The sequence below is a fragment of the Anthonomus grandis genome, chromosome 3 (assembly GCF_022605725.1).
Source record: "Anthonomus grandis grandis chromosome 3, icAntGran1.3, whole genome shotgun sequence".
Lineage (NCBI taxonomy): Eukaryota > Metazoa > Arthropoda > Insecta > Coleoptera > Curculionidae > Anthonomus > Anthonomus grandis.
This window is the reverse complement of record NC_065548.1, coordinates 26,870,763-26,888,872: the sequence shown is the minus strand read 5'-3', so window position 1 is coordinate 26,888,872 and position 18,110 is coordinate 26,870,763. Positions and strand designations below refer to the sequence as shown.

General features: G+C 33.5%; 1 protein-coding gene across 3 annotated transcripts in view; it reads right to left on the bottom strand.

Moving 5' to 3' along the window:
* Positions 1-18,110, bottom strand: part of LOC126734603 (neutral ceramidase) — a 294,220-nt gene that overhangs the window by 167,136 nt on the left and 108,974 nt on the right. For all 3 annotated transcript variants that reach the window (XM_050438295.1, XM_050438294.1, XM_050438296.1), the window contains exons 7-8: positions 14,804-15,013; positions 1,146-1,265 (exon numbers count right to left, since the gene is read on the bottom strand). In XM_050438295.1, the coding sequence (XP_050294252.1) occupies positions 1,146-1,265; positions 14,804-15,013 (330 nt within the window). The remainder of the gene's footprint in view (positions 1-1,145; positions 1,266-14,803; positions 15,014-18,110) is intronic.

The following is an 18,110-nucleotide window of genomic DNA, read 5'->3' as shown; positions in this document are numbered from 1 at the left end:
GCGATAAAACAAGGCTATCACACAACATCTTTTTTAGTGGAAAGTTTTAGTGAAAACACTTGTCGGTTGGTATAAGTTAATTTAAGAGCATAAAATCCTTTTTTAATAATCTTCCGTAGATATTCATGAAATCTTAGATCCGCATTAAGCCCAAATTTTTTACACAAGATATAAAGGATATACTTGTGGCGCCAATATGTAGGTTTAACGACTTTTTTACCATGTTTTTTTTGGTTTTACTTCCAAACCACAAAAACTTTGTCTTGTTGGAGTTTAAGTTAAAATTATTGTAAGCTAATTGATTAACTATATTAAGATCCGAGATAATTTTTCTGGCGGCTTCTTCAGTATCTTGAGGATTAAAAGAAGTAGATCTGAGTATCGATAGCATAGGCATGTGTAATATAAAACAAAGGAGCAGCAATAACGTCTGTTGTGTAAATAATAAATAAGAGCGAGCGGGGATAAAATGGCACCCTGAGGTACACCAGATTTAATCAAAATATTACTTGATACCGAGTCACCTAAACGGATCTTTTGCGATCTGTCTCGAAGAAATGATCCAACCAGTTTAAGTTCATCGGTCTGAAAGTCATAGTATTTAATTTTAGCTAATATGAGCCCTTGGTCTAAAGTATCAAAGGCCTTAGAAAAGTCAAAAAAAAAAAAAAACACTAACAAGATAGCCGACGAACAGTCTTATTGGGTCACACGGAAATTTTTACGCACTTGATCCCTAATATGGCGTAATATGATTAAACACGCATTATTAATACAACCTTAATATTCAATTCTTCGGCATTTACGTTACTTTTAAGAAAAAAATACAATATATTACTAATATTATTATACTAAGGAGACGTATTTACAACACTATGATTAAATTGATCGACTTTAGTATAAAATTAAAAATGAACTTGTCTGTGGTAAATTTCTTTTCTATTAAGTTTTAGAGTCTGAAAATTAGTTTAAAAACAAAGCTCTGCCCTACGCCACTAGTATTAAATTAAAGCAAGTAATTTATTATATCGTGAGGGATAGTCCTTAAAGACTTATAATTGTTTAAAGTAGTTTTAATAAGAAAAAGTACCGGTATATATTAAATAAAAATCAAAAAAGCACTTAGATCTAAAATATATACTTACTGTTTCTATGGTGCCATTTTCTCTTTTAACTTCAACCGATTGTTTTGGCATTTCTACCCATTGATGTATAAACTTGATCTGACCAGTAATCTCACGAGATGATTCGTTAGCCAATAGTTTCTAAATTAAAAACAAAAACTATTGTAAATAAAAGCATAAATCAATGATTGATTACACATTATTATAGTTGTGTGTAAAGTAATAGCTTTATTGTTGGAAAATAATATATTGCTATAAATAATAATATATAAAATATTCATATTCAATCATCGGAAAAAAGAAATAGAGTAGTGTATGACATTTCTCTAATAATGATACATTATGTAGTTCGTTTATTTATATTTTTTAGTCTTATTAATAAAGCATGAAAAAGCACCATTGGTCATCCTAATGACTTTTCTGACTTACTTGCTTTGCGCAATTGTAGACTTCGCAATCGTCTAACTTCCATTTACTTAATGAAATATCTGATTCTTTGAATTATGACCTTAAACTAGTACAACAAATTAACACGTGGAAGGTTAGCGAATATTTCAAAACGATGGTCTAGCTTATATACAGGGTGTTCATTTGAAAACTTCCCACGACGGATTTATCGAAAACCACTGTTTAAAAAAAAAACGCGGAAATATGTCAAAAGGTTTGTCAAGGGGGACAACTTTCTAACCTAAAATTACTTCAGCCCTTTCACCCTCTGCCCCCCAGGGTCATCCCGTTAAAAACTTTAAATGGCAAGGGGTATCGAGTAATAGCTTGTTTAAAAGGTCTTTCGAAGTCTTTTATTTTGACGTTTGATTTTTTTAAATCGGTCGATTCGTTTTCGAGAAAATTAGAAAAATCTTTGTTTATCTTAATTTGTTCAGATATAAAACAAAAACATGAAAATATCAGTTTTTATTTCAATAAGTGTTCAAAATGTTGCAATATTTGGCCAAACAATGATATAGGCGATGTTCAAATTCCTGACGGACATTTTCAAAAACATGTTGTGGGATATCATGGCAGCTGTCGATGATGCGTTGACGAAGTTTATCCAAACTTTCAGGTTGGGGAGTTGTAATAGATTTCAAATGACCCCATAGAAAAAAGTCTAGTTAGGCCATTCTAGAGGCCCCCTTTGCCCTATCCATTTATCTGGAAACTCGTCGTCTAGCTATTGCCGAACGGGAAGAACATAGTGAGGAGGAGCGCCGTCTTGCTGGAAATATATTTCAGCCTCATCAAATATAGAGTTTCCATCATCACCGATTTGGTTTTCAATGGATTCAGTGATAAGCGAATTGATGGTAATTTTCAGCATGTCCAAATAAATGTCTCCATTTAAATTTCCGTTAATAAACAATGGCCCAATCACTTTATTTCCTAAAATGCATCCATACATTAATTTTTTGAGGGTACTGGGTATGCCCTTCTACAAATGCATGAGGATTTTCATTGCTCCAATATCTACAGTTATGCTTATTAACAAATCCGTTTCGATAAAACGTGCATTCATTGCTGAAGCAGATATTCTTTACATGAATAGTATTATCATTAACCGCTTCAGTCATTTTATCACAAAACTCAACTCGCCTATCGAAATCGTCTTCGATTAACTCCTGCAATATTTTCATTTTGAATGGATGAAATTTATGAAGTTTGGTAACTGTGTGAACAGAGCCTAATGAAATACCAGTGGCAGCAACAATTTTGCATAATGAAGTATTAGGATTTTTTCTAAAATGACCCAAAACTTTAACTTGAGCGGCTTCATCCAAAATTCGCCGATGATCACGTTTTTTATTTGCAACAGATCTAGTTTCAGTAAACTTAGTAACAAGGTCCAAAACATACCTATGCGAAGTTATCTTCTCCGGATGTCTAGCGTTAAACGTGACGGCAGTTTGCTGAGCACATTGATTTTGGGTACCATAAATTAGAATAATTTCCACTCTTTCGGCTAGTGATTAAACCATTTTGGAAGTAAAATCTTTAATTCAACAAATAAATTTTCACTATTCCAAGACTGTCACAAATGTAACTAACGGCAAAATAAATTCTTTATTTTCCTTAGCAAATATAAATAACTAAGCAGGTATAACAATTAATACAGTTGGCCCAGGATATCTGTGTTGATGAAAAAAATGCGGAAAAAAAAATCAGGTTGCTATTTAGTTTTTTCCACGTCTAATCTTCGGAATTGCTGTTTATGTTGGTAGTTTCCGTTTTAAATTATAAATGAATTGTAGATTTGGCAAACCCTAACGGGCAACATTTTGAACACTTATTGAAATAAAAACTGATATTTTCATGTTTTTGTTTTCTATCTGAACAAATTAAAATAAACAAAGATTTTTCTAATTTTCTCAAAAACGAATCGACCGATTTAAAAAAAATCAAACGTCAAAATAAAAAACTTCGAAAGACCTTTTAAACAAGCTATTACTCGATACCCCTTGCCATTTAAAATTTTTAAGGGGACGACCCTGGGGGCAGAGGGTGAAAGGGAGTGAAGTAATTTTAGGTTAGAAAGTTGGTTTTCGGTAAATCCGTGGTGGGAAGTTTTCAAATGAACACCCTGTATAAGCCAACCGTTAGGAGGCTACTTAATTCTGGAACATTGGCACGACATTTATTTAAATCGCATTAAAGAGTAGGAGGTAAATACAGTTTTTAGAGATCTGTGATAAATTATTTATAAATTATCGTATTTAGTATGTTCGTGTATAATATACTAGTTGACTTTGTTTGTGCATTGAATGTTTTAAATCACAATCTAAGGAACGGAAAAAACAATACAGTAATTTAAACATAAATTCAAAAAATCGAACCTAACTCTCTGGCAGTAAAAATGAAGTTCAGCTGGTAAAACCAAACATGAATATTTACATAAATAAGACGAAGCTGCAATCTCTCGATTTCGCTCGAAATCTCTGTATTTACGTTAGTCTTGAACAACGATTTTGCGAGCATGTAAAGTATCTAAGTCGGAAGGGATTCTAGTTTGAAAATCCTCGTTACAACTAGGCACATTATAAATGTTATACTTAGGAAAATTTAAAATCACTTAGAATAGCAAATCTGATTATCCTTGCACTGTTTATTTATTATAATTTTTTATACTGTCCTTGCCTTGATATATTTGAGAAAAACATGATACAGGTCAGGTAGAATGCCTATCCTCGTTTGATTTTTATAGTAAAAAAACATGATAATATGTTTTAAAAAATTATTGATTTGGAATGCCTCTATATGAAAAATAGATAGAGATATTACTTATACAATTTTAGTCATAAATTTTTTGCTAATTACGCTCTGTTTCATACAGGATGATTTTCGAGCTCATGAGTAATAATAGAAAAATTAGTAAAACATTTTTAGTTTAGGAAATATCCATATTTTTTAAAATAATACTAAAAAACATTTATTTTTTTAGCGTGTTTAATTTAAAATAATATTAAAGCAATAATTCAAACTTATTTCCAGTATTTTCGGTACAGAATTGAGCTCGTCGAATATAGTCGTTTCGTCCATAAAGACGAAAATGCACCGGCTAAATCATATTATTATCATTATTATTATTTTATTAAATAAAAGCCAAGAATTTACATTCTGTATAGCTCTATGAACTAAGTAGGCATTACAATATATTTTAATAAGTTTTCAAATGTCAGCTTCCAAATTTAAACACTAAACATGTCCAATTTGTCCAGACGATTATTAAAACAGTTAACAGAAGAAGCAGTTATGACATCTATGAGTAACGAATTCCAAACATCGAACACTTTACTTGACAAAACAGTTGACGTATTTTTGTTTTATACATTTGTTTTTTTTTATTTCAAAGTGCTACCGCGAAGTCTAATATCCCGATTTCTTTCAAATAGTTCGATTAGATTACAGCCCAAATAATTATAAAGGATTCTGAATATAAAAATTAAATCATCACGAAGCTTTCGTTTTTTAAAAGTTAGCAAGTTTGCATTTGAAAGTCTGTCGCTGTAGGTATACATTATACTACTGTATACTTACAATAAGATTCCACTTTTTAAGTTCAATGTTATTTATTTGGTAGGGTAGCTGAGGAATATTTTTTGTTGTTAAGAGGTAGTAACCATTCACTGCACCACTTCCAAATAGTGTCCAGATCGGTTTGCAATTGTTGATAAGAAGTTAAGGGAACTGCATAGATTTTTGTGTCATCAGCAAACATTAATACCCAACATTTTAGTTCTGATGATGATTCACACGTGTAAGCCAGGAACAGGATAGGATGGAACCCTGAGGGACTCCGCTGGATACTGCATAGAATTTTGACATACTCTCACACTTAACTTTCTGTTTTTAAAAAGTCTCCAATCCAATTCTCCTCTAATGCCGGGATGTTCTAGCTTATGTAACAATCGTTTCAAGGGAACTTTATCAAATACCTTAGCAAGTCGAGGTAGAGGACATCTATTGCTTGTTTTTTGTCTAAAACAGATATCCACTGGTTAAGGCATTAAAGCAGGTTAATAATCGTAGAGCGACCCCTTATAAATCCGTGTTAGATATTGGGTATTACATAATTTTCAGTAAAGGATGTTTGCACTTCATCTCGAATAATGGACTCCATAATTTTACAAACAATCGATACTAGGCTTATCGGCCTATAGTTGCATACTGATAACTTGTCGCCTTTTTTAAAAATTGAGGTGACCGATGCGACTTTCCTCTGTTCGGGTACAGAGTTTTTGATCATTGAGTATTTCATTACTTTTGCAAGAGGTGCAGCGCAGCTATCACCTCACTGCATTTTTTTAGAATAATTGCCGGTAATTTGTACAAACCTGCAGACGAATCGTTTTTTAATTTTTGAATTTTTTGTTTAGTTTTTTCCTCATTTATATTTATTGTTGCTATTGAGTTTAAGATACGAAGACAGTTTGGAGTAATACATCTTATTTAGGCTCTTTAGTGAATGCCTGTTCAAAAGTTCTCGCCAACTGTTTCGCGATTTACATGTCATTTTCACACATTTGTTGCCCTTTTTTAGTAACGGTATTGACACCCCTGATTTAATTGAGGAGCGAATATATTTAAATAGTTTGTTGGGGCTTTTGTCGTTTGCTAAATTAATTTCAAAATTTTGGCCAGAATTTTTTGATTAACTTTGTAATCATTTTCAAAAAACTACGATAATTCGTCAGGTCAGTGTCATTTCTTAAACCCTTATATTCTTGCGTTTAACCATGTTAAAAAGATTTTTATTTATCCAAGGTTTCTTTGCTTTCTGTCGCATTGGTTTTTCTTGAGAATTCAAAGTAATTAAGTCGCAAAGAATATTATTAAAAACTGACCACATTTCAGATGAGGATTCACAGGATATAAACATTTGGTCCAAGTCCAACTTTCCTAAATCGTTACAGACATGTTCGAAATTCCTCACCAAGTATTTATTTTGACTAGTGCTCAGTTTTCCATTGTAGGATTTTGTAGAAAATTGAAGTTCTGCATTGACTACATTATGATGTAATTTTCCAATAGGGTCCTAGAATTTAATATTGCAAACAAGAGATTTTTCGTTTGTTAGTGATAAGTCGAGGGTCGATGTTCTTGGTTTTGTCTGTATCTGGTTGGTTTAGTGATGCGTTGGTACAGATTACTATTTAATATTAAGTCGCTAAAATAGGTTTCAGAATTGTATAGTTCAGGAAATGACGTAAACGGCCATTTTTAACCAGGAAAATTAAAGTCACCTACTATTACTAAATTTTCACATGTCCTTGATAAGTCTTGCATCTTTTCAAAAAGCTTTTTGTTGTTTTCCCAACTGGTATCATTTGTGGGGGGCCGATAAATACAAAATATATTTGCTTGTTATTTTTAATATTAAATTGTCTATGTTCTCGGAAGAAATAACAGTACATATATCAATCATAACATCAGGTAACTATTGTAAATAAAAATCAATTAAAATTTGATTGCTAACATAGGCGCAAACTCCGCCCCCAGGTTTATTTGTTCTATCTGTTTTAAATATAGTATACCCGGGTAGGTCGACTAAGGAGTCAGGTATTTTATTTGAAAGCCATGTTTCGGTTATAAAAGTAAGGTTTGGGTTTACTAGTTGAATTTTGTAGACAAACTCGTTGTATTTAGCTAATAAACTGCCTCAGGTTTGTATTATTTCAGGTATATATTTTTGTTTATATTTTATTTTATTTCAGGTATTTCCGTTATAGTAAGATTATAGTAAGATTTTCCATTGAAGAAAAGTTGTATCTAATCGTTGTTTGTATCAACAGACACAATTTCTGGTACCCCTTTTATGAACTTGATGGTAAGGTTATCTTCACGACTAGCATTTTTACGTTCAAGTTCTTCACCTAATTGGGTTCAATAGTTAAGTTGATTTTTGATTTTGTGATCTAATATTTTGATAGAGCAGGTAAGGTCATCTACCAGGAGTTTATTTTTGTGACGTAACATTTTCTTTACCATGCTAGCATCAGTAAAGCTAACTTTAATGTAGCGAGGGCGTCCTCCGTTACATTTTATACTTGGCCCAATCTCAAAACAGAAATTTGAGCTGGTTCGTGCTCATCTATGATAGTTAATATTTTCATGACCTTCGTAGTATCCTTTTGTTAACGAGTTGTGTCGTCACCAAAGGATTCTGGAATCCCTTTAACCAAGACGTCTTTAGATCTATTTATTCTATCAACTACTTCGGCGGTAACTTCTTCCAACGTTTTTGGCTCCAAACCAGCACTTCAAGTCCCCGTTTGAGTCTCAAGATTGCTGATTTTAGCGTTCAGTATATCGATTTTGTCTAAAAGCTCCACTTTTAATGCCACGATAGACTCCCTCATAGCGGTCAGTTAATCAAAGTTTTCATTACAGCCGTTGCAAAGGATTTTCAGTGTTTTGATTTTAATGCGCGTAAGACGCGAGTGGTCATCCGCAGAGAGACCTTTACACGCGACATGCAGGTCCACCTTGCAGATATCACACTGAATGCGTGCTGTGGATCGAGCGCCGGCTGTAGGTAGTTTGCAGTTTGCACATATCCCCGCCATCAAAAAACAATGGCTGCTTGTTTGCGGTGATAATGAAAACAATAATAACTTACAGATTTTGTCTTTCTTTTTATAGTAATATGTTATAGAAATACCAACATTTCTTTGCAAATTTCAAATCTTCACACTATTGAATGGTGCAAAAAAATTGATATTTTTCCAATGTTTAACTTGAAAACTGAGCAGATTTTTAGTAAGAGCAAAATATACGTGCTATACTTGTAAGCCGCGTTGATCTTTGAAGGCGATTGTAGGTTTTAGGCGAATTGCGTCACCGGCAGTGTTTATGCGATGTCGAAATTCTCGCTTAGTGTCAACTTCGATTAAATACGCCATTGTTTTCATATGACCCCACAATGGATAATATTAATATAATATAATAGATTAAAATTAGGCGAGCAAGCCACCCAACTAGACCATCACACCTTATTCATCGTCCGAAAAACACACAATCTAAGTATTGTCGCCCTGCTCGTAAAAAATGTGCTGGAGCACCATTATGAAGAAACCACATGTTGGGCCTAGCATTGAGACTCACATTTTCAAAGAGCACCGGTAAATTGTTGCGCAAAAATTCTAAATACCGAGCACCAGTCAACTGATTTTCCAGAATGAAAAGCCCAATAAGCAATCCGTTCACAATTTGAGCCACGATATTTACAGGAAAACGTTGTTGAAAGTGTATTCTCCGTGCATTATGAGGATTTTCCAAAGCCCAGTAATGAGTGTTATGAAAGTTGATATTTCCATTGTGCGTAAAATTTGCCTTATCCGTAACTAAAGTATTCTTAGTAAAGTTTGGGTTTAACTACTGGTAATATAAGAACCACTCACAAAAGTGTATTCGAAGCGGCAAATCTCTTGGAAGTAGGGCTTGTACCCTCTACATATGAAACGGGTTGATAAACTCGTGCCTTAGAACTTGCCAATATGTCGATTGCGAAATTCCAAATCGTGCTGCAATGGTCCTAGTGTTAATTCCAGCTTGTTCTTTGATAGAAAGAAAGAAAGAAAGAAAATGTGCTATATTACGTAAGAATAATCTTGTGTACAAGCATCCTACAAGCTAAAAAAACAAAACACAAATACAATTTCAAAAATTGACAAAACAATGAACAAAATTAAACACAAGAAGACAAAACTTTTTGAACATACTTAAATTAAAGATAACTAAATAAAACAATCAATTACTAAATAAAGGTAAACTTGTTGACAAAACTAGAGAAGAAAAAAGGAAAAAAAGAAAACTTTCCAACATGTCCAAGGTTAAAACCTATCATTAAAAAAGTCATCCAGGTTATAATATGCCTTAACCAATAAAAGCGACTTTAATTCTCTTTTAAATTTCTTAACATCCGATATATGTCTAACACACAGAGGAACACGATTGTAAATTTTTTTACTTATGTAAATTAATGAGTTTTTGGTAAGGGAAGACGTAGGAATAGGTAGGGGAACATCATTTACACGACGAGTCAAATGGCCAGTGTCAGAGGGTAGTTTGGGAATTTTGTGAATAAGAGCAGCTGTTTCTAAGATAAAAAGTGAAAAAAGAGTTAGGATTTTTTCAGAAATGAAGAGGGGTTTGCAAGAATCTCTTAACTTAGCAGAACACAGGTATCTAACTGCTTTTTTTTGAATAACAAAGATAATGTTAAGTAGCCCCTTATTGGTTAAACCCCAAAAAGGCAAGCCATACCGAATATGAGATTCAATAAGTGAAAAGTACACTGAACGTGCAACCACCCCTCCCAGCTCTTGTTTTGCCATTCTTACTGCGAAACATCCAGAAGATAATTTCCCAGCTAAATGTAAAATATGATCTTCAAACCGAAGCCGACCATCAATGGTAATTCCTAGGAACTTGCAGCACTCTTTATTCTGCAAGAGGGAATTTTCGTCAAACATCAGACCCTGAACATCGCACTTAAACCCCATAATAGACGTCTTTCTTACGTTAAACACGAGCCTGTTGGAAGCACACCACCCTGATAAAATCTGAAGGTCTTCAAGGATACAAGTCTTAATATAGTCAGAATTTTTATGGCTCCATAGTATGGTGGTATCATCAGCAAACTGAACCACCTTGCCCTGCAGTTTCAATGAACTCAAGTCATCCACATACAGTAAAAATAACAGTGGTCCCAACACTGAACCCTGGGGAACGCCCAGACACTGAAACCTTCTGAGTACGATTTGATAGATAGGACTCAAGCCATCGCAATGCTACGCCTCTAAAACCATATTTATCGAGTTTAGATAACAGTATTCCATGATCCACACAGTCAAATGCTTTGGATAGATCACAAAACACTGCCGCCGATGACTCTCCAGAATTCAAGGACACATAGACGCTCTCCAAAAAGCTAAAAACAGCATCATGAGTCCCTTTACCGGCTTGAAATCCAAACTGATTCGCAGACAAAATGCCATTATGATGTAAAAAGGACAAAATTCTGCTTTTTGCAAGTTTTTCAACTATCTTAGAGAGGGTAGACAAAATAGAAATGGGACGGAAATTACAAGGCTGATCCAAATCTCCACCCTTATGAAGAGGGATAACCACTGCCTCTTTTAAACATGAAGGAAAAATGCCGTTATGTAAAGAATTGTTTATGGCAGAAACTAAAGCATTTAAGGCTGAATCAGGCAAAAAGAGTAACAACCTCGAAGATATCCCATCAGCTCCAGATGATTTATGGTTTTTTAGGCGTTTGATTTCATTTTTTACTTCGGTAAGTTCGACAGGATGAAAGAAAAATAAATGCTCAACCGACACTTGTTGAAGATAGTGTAAGGGATCAATGTTACTACGAATGCCCTTGAGCAAGATATTAGGTATATCACAATAATAGTCGTTTAAAATGTCAGGTCTTAACTCCGGTTCCGATACTTTTCTATGGCAATGTCTAAAATCATTAATAATCGACCAACACTCTCTTTGCCTATTTGATGACATATTTAAGCGATCCCTATAATAATTAGATTTTGCTGCTTTAATTGTCTTTCTGTACAGACTACGGTATTTCTGATGATATACAAGGATATTTTCATTTGTGGTATATTTGCAAAATTTAGTCAAAAAACGGAGGTTTTTAGCAGAAATTCTAAGACCTCTTGTAACCCATGGTTTTCGTTTCTTAGTTTTAAGCCTCATTTTAGGAAAGCACTGATTGATCTTATCACACAGAACTTGAAAAAATAAAGTAAGTGGGTCAGAAGCCGTTTCAAGTGCATTCCAATTTACCGAAGCTGTAGCAGCAGAAAAAGCATTGAAATTTCTCCTGCTGAAAATTCTTCCCATATAATGAGATGAAGATGATACAGTATTATATGGCATTTTAGCAAGAATAGCTTCATGGTGGGAAATACCAGATGGGAGTACTGTGCATAAAACGTCATCAAAATTTGTACAGAAATAGTCAATTGTAGTTGCAGATGAAGAAGTTATTCGTGTGGGAGAAAGAACGTGCATTTTCAAGTCGTAAGAATTTAAAATACTTAAAAGAGAAGTACGTGGCAAGGTTTCATCAGTGTAGTTGATATTAAAGTCACCAGCCAATATAACCTTAGAGTGTAGGGACAACTGGGATAAAATAGAATCAAGTTTGTTAACTTCTGTTAGATAACTTCTAAAATATTCTCCTCCATATTTAGAATATGCCTAGAGCTAATAGCTCCTCCATCTTGGCCAGGCCGCGGCCGGAAATTGCCAGTTTCTCTACTCAGCTCAATAACAAGCAAGAAACATGCATATCTTGGGTGATATCTTCGAGGAACTCTTTGGACATAAAGATAATGCTACTGCATTCTGATGCGTTTTTCCGTGAACCAAAACCATGCCGATAAGTTTGTTTGTGAAAATGTGCGCCATTTTTTTCAGGATTTTATTTTGTTTATGTGAAAATAATGATCGAAAAAGATCATGACTTGCTTACTGTCATTTATTAATAAAGAAAATAATTTCGTCGTTTTATTGACATTGTTTGACTTTATTTCAGAAACCAAAGATATTTTGCAAAATTTTTTTTTCATTATTAATTATTATTGGTCTTTAGCCTTTGTTTCCCAAGCTATTGCGCATAGGTTGAAAATTACCCTATATATTAAAGCCATATAACCATATAGCCACATATTGTACCAATATAGCGATCATGTATTGCAATGATTATAGCAAATATGTCATCAATCAACCGTACAAAAAAATCGTTATTCAATTTCATCAAATTCATTGATTCAAATTTAAGTCTTGTGATTGTAAGCAATCTTGACGTTTTGTAAGGCTTAATAGGAATAGCATAGGAATTCCATCCGGGATATTTTATGAAAGCAATCTTGTCGCGGATAATGAAAGTGTAATGAATTTGCTAGGTACTTAGTACTTATGAAATATTTCTATCCAAATCAAATAAAGGCCGCCATCTTTCATTTGTGATATTGCTAAACTTAGTCGATTGCAATTTCAGGATGCCACCAAAAAGGAGTGAAGACTAAGGGTATACCGCATATATTTGAAAAAAAAAGCGCATCCTCTTTTCAATATTTAATTAATCGCTTGAGCTTGGTTCATTTCCATCGGTCTAGAACAAAGCTATATACCCGAGATATATATAGCTATTTTAAAATGGTGTGACAAAATCTATATAAAGAATTATAGATCCATATCCAACCTATATACATTTGCAAAAGTTCTTGAAAAAAATATTCGATAAGAATATTTTTTCTCTACTCAAAAATGTATTATCTCTTATACAACATGACTTTTTCCTGGCAGATCCCTTGATACAAATCTAATTTCTTATTCACAGTACCTTCTGGATATCATCGGCAATCTAGTCTAAATAGATTTTGTTTATACTTAATTCGGTAAGGCTTTCGATAAAATTGATGATTCTTTGCCTGTGAAAAACTCTCTGATTTCGATGTTTTTTTTTGTTGTTTGGCCCTGACTTTGCTTGAATTCTGTTTATGTACCTTAAGGAAGCAATCTCGGGCCTTTGCTATTTATTATTTATATAAATGGCATATGTATAAGTTTTAAAAGTTCTAATTATTTGTTGTATTCTGCTGATTTAAATGTTTATATAAATCTAGGTTACAACCACATTGATCCACAAGCTGATTTCGAATTTAAATTTAAGCTATCAGTGTTCAGACGTAAAAGAGTGGCTAAGGATCTAGGTGTGCTGCTTCATAAAAAATTGTTGTTTGATGGACATTGTTGATTGGTTTACTACAAATGCCTTAAAAATACTTGGAATTATTAACAAATGAAAAAAATGTGGAAACAATAATAATTTAATTACACTTTACCATGCTCATGCATGTTGACATTCACCTGTCCTTTGCCTCCTCAGCTGGAAATCCTGGGTATGATATAGACAGGATGTTTTATAATTGGTGGGACAAACTTGATGGGGAGGTAGAGGGCTTTAAAATAAGCAAGCCTATGTAATATATCCCTTTGCATTTAGGACTATTTTCTAATACAGAATTAAATTATTTATTCTACCACTGGGCTCTATGCCGGATAGTAACTTTAAAAAAAAATTAGTACGCCACTGTATTTTCTTCAAATAAAAAATATTTTTAAAATCCTCATTTAATTTAGAGTAAATTTTGTCTTAGCTTTATTCTCTCCGATGTACCGTTTTTGCATAAAAAAATCAAATCCATTGTTCGAAATTTATTTCTTGCTAAAATTTAAATTTTTAGTTTCTTCCGTATAATAATATTACTGTAGGTATTCATTATTAGAAAAGAAATTGCAATAATTTTTTTTGGTTTTTGACTTTTATAAATGTCTACTGATATCAAATTCTTTAAAAAATATATATTAATTCTTTTAATAGTTTTTATTTGACTACTTTTTACTCGGTCACCCTGTATCTCAAAATCTAATAAATTTCGGAAAGGGGTTTGCGGTGCAAACTTACTTATTTTGGGGCCCTCTACAACCCCTCTAAGTTTGTTTCACTAATCATAAAACACCTTTAAAAAAAAGCCTTTTAAAAGCCTTTAGAAAAGATGTAATTATTCCTATCTATAAAAAAAGCAGAATTAGAACTGCGATTTTATTATGAATATCTTGCAAATGTTGCTTGGATGATTTTTAAGCCAAGAAAGGCATATAAATATGAGGTTTAACATTATTTCAAATTTGTGTGCGCGAAATGGGATATTCCTCAAATAGTCCAATAATAAAAATGATAACTGTTGATTTGCAGTTTAACTAAATCAACAAAAGCTCAACTCAATAATTAATTATAATAATAGGTAACACAGGTTTTCAAATAGAAAGAGCGGAAAACCATACCAAATTTTCCCAAAACATAATTAGTCCTTTGTCGTCTCAAGCCTATTTCAAATCTAAAAAGGAACTCAATACTACATCAAAGACGTATAGCGTGAAAAGGAAAATTCCCCTTAATAACAAATTCGATCCTTTTAAACGGACAAAGAAATCCAGAAAATTGACATCCCGTGTCGTGGGTATATTTCCAAATTAGATTTTATATTAAATTACTTAAAAAAATGTTATAGAGGACCTGTCAAAACGTTTTTTTCACAAATAAAAACGAAAGTCGAAAAGCCTTTTTCAATGACTCCATAACTTACCTCCGCATTTTCGAATAGCCTATTTGCAATAATCTCGGCGCTTTCGTACATGTTATTGCCGGGTCCAGAGGCAATACAGTACTTATTATCTCCGTTACAGGTACTGTGAATATAGTCACATGGTTGGCCACTATTTACACAAATTGGGCCGTTTAGGTTGGGAGAAACATCACCAAGATTGCTTGAAGCGAAAGCACCAACAAAAGAACCCTAAAAAAATATTCAGAAATTTTGTAATATATTAAAATTTATAAAACTGTTATAAGATATATAACAATAATAATAATAATAATAATAATAATAATAATAATATCTTATAGGCATCTGAAAAATTTCGTCTTTTTTGCCCACAAAGACCTTAATATAACTTAAAACAAAAAGGAAAAACGTACAGTCTCCTTCTCACTTATATAATAGAGAGTTAAAGATTAATTAAAATAGAGGTGACATGTTTTGCTTAATGAATTAAGCATCATCAGACATAAATCATAACATCCATCTTACTACTGCAAGGTGTAACTTAAAAATTAAAAACATTACCTGAATCGTCGAAGAACATTTCACACACATTATCTGCATGTAGTAAAATCGCTAACCACAATTACTTACTTTTTATAAAAAATTAATCATAAACATTAAAATTAAATATAAAATAAAAATCTGTCATGTGATTTAAACCAATAGTCTCTATATCTGCTTATTGTAGGCAAGGTCGTAGCGTTGCGCTATCGAGACCTTATGATATTTAATTTTGGAGTTAAAAAAAAATAAACATGAGCTTTAGTGAGATTATTAACGGTGCGTCCTAGTTCGAAGTTGAGAACATCAGTTACCCATGTTTAAATGAAGCTCTTTTTGGCTTTAATGATTTTCTGTCTTTTCAAGAGGGTCTAGCTTTTTACTATTAGAAGAGGGTGTGTGTAAGTGATTAATTTGTATTCTACTTTTAAGCCATTGGTGAATAACTGACAGTTTTTTAGAAATTGAAAAACTATAAGTTTTTTTGAAGATGGATAACAAAAGTAGACTTAGTTAATGCAACGGTTGTTTCTTTAAATTTATTAACCAGACTAAGGTACTCTTGTACCTTCGTGGACGCTCTTCGTCTTAACCCTCCTACATAAATAGCGAAACAATTTGTACATTGCAGGCAATTTCTTTTTTAGATAATTAGTTACCTTAAAAGAGATGGTAACAAAAAGTTCAAAAATGAGGCTAAAAAATGTTAGCCAAGATCACGTTTGAGATAAATTTCTTACAAAAAGCTGTAAGCGAGCAAGGTCCATACGTCGAACAATTAAAAGAACACGCCAAGATTTTTTAATAGGCAGGTAAAATTAACAATATCTGCATACACAATTTAGACGAGGTGAGCTGTTTACAAACCAAACTTGACCTGTTGCACCAGAATATATCCTATAACTCCCAATATTATATAATTGTCTTAAATGAGACCTGGTTAACCAGTGAGTACTTTGATAAAGAATTCCAATTATAAGATTATACTGCATACCGAAAGGATAGATCGGCTTTTACTAGCTAATGTTCTTGTAGTGAGGGAGTGCTGATTGTAGTGTATAAGAGTGTAACCAGTCGGGTTTTGTCATCAAGTGAGAAAATTGAGGCACTGTTTGTCTGTGTGAGCTCAGGAAGCCATCAGCTATTAGTGGCTACTTTATATTTTCCGTCCAGAAGCCACTCTAACAAATATGTTATTTTTGTGGACGATTTAGAGGGACTGGTGGGCGGACTCCCTCATTGTCAATTGTTGGTTGTGGGTGATTTTAATCTACCTCACTGCCGTTGGTTGGATGAGGAGCTCAGATCAAGTGCTGTTCCTCTGGCCTCAGCATCACAGGGTGAAGTCACTCGATTCTGTCCAGATAGTGCCTGGCCTTTGTGCCCTTTATAATTTATTTTAGGTCAACCATATTTCAAATGATACTGGACTCAATTCTCAATTCAATACTCAATTCTGGATTTGGTATTGGCACCTTCCTCAAATGTTTCCATGGCAGATATTGCATTACTTCTAACAGACGATTATCACCCTCCAGTGTACTGTTGTGTCGAGTGTGGTCTTAACAGAAATTCAAGTGAACTGACTGGCTGTGGTTCCTAAAGGGACTTTCACTCGGTCGACTGGGATGCCATTTTGGATTTCGTATTTCCCCTTATTGGTCCAATCAGAGTTAAAACAGTTAATAGTTGCAAAGAAAGGGGCATACAAGAGATTTTTGAACTTACAATTGCATGCCAATTATCGTGCTTTTTCGGTTCTACGGTCAAGATGTAAAAGTTAACGGTAAGTTACGGTCAAGTTACAAATAATTTGAATATTTCTAAGTTTAGCATATTAGATATTTATTCTCAGCTGAGTACATTGGATGCTTGCAAGGGTCCTGGCCCCGATGGGTTGCCTTCTTAAAGCATTGCAGATTTATTATCTCAAGACCTTTGTTGATAATATTTAATTTATCCCTAAATACAGGTGTATTTTTTGAGAGGATTGTTAGTGGTTTTTTGGTGGGTCATCTTGGTGTTGTAATTAATGACAGACAATTTGGTTTTATGTCATGGCGGTCTACTGAGTTGAATATTCTCACTTTTACTGACTTTGTTATCCAGTATTTTAAGGAGGGCTATCATATACATGCAGTGTATACAGACTTTAGTAAGGCTTTTGACCGCGTCAATCATCCAAATTTTGTTACGCAAGTACAGCCTTGCCAGTCCCCTATATAGGTAGCTGAAAAGCTACTTATCTAACTGTAGGGAGAGTATGGCCTTAAGATTTATCGTACGGCCTTAAATTTAGATGATTGCCTTAAACTTCAGCTTGACTTAAATAGGCTCGCTGGTTGGTGCACCGCTATTACTATGGTCTTGAATACCATTAAATTTCATTCCATACTTCGTAATACAGGACAGCTTAATCATGTTAATACTATTAATGGCACTCTTCTGGGAGTGTTATCTAGTGTAAAGACCTTGATATAACTTTGAACTCCCAGTTGAATTTTTCTCTTCATGTCACAATAACTGTATTATAGGGTAGGCAAATGCTGATTGTTATTAAGAGGTGCACCAGAGATTTCCAGGATATTGCTTCTATTAAGCTTCTTTACTTTACACTCGATCGTCCTCACCTAGAGTATGGTTCATGCATTTGGTCACCTCATTATAACAATCACATTTAGATAATTAAACAGGTTCAGCACAAATTTTTAAGATACATTTACTTGTTTCACTTCTTATAATCTATCTTGAGGTTGCGTCTGAACTTAATATCCATACTCTCCAAGCC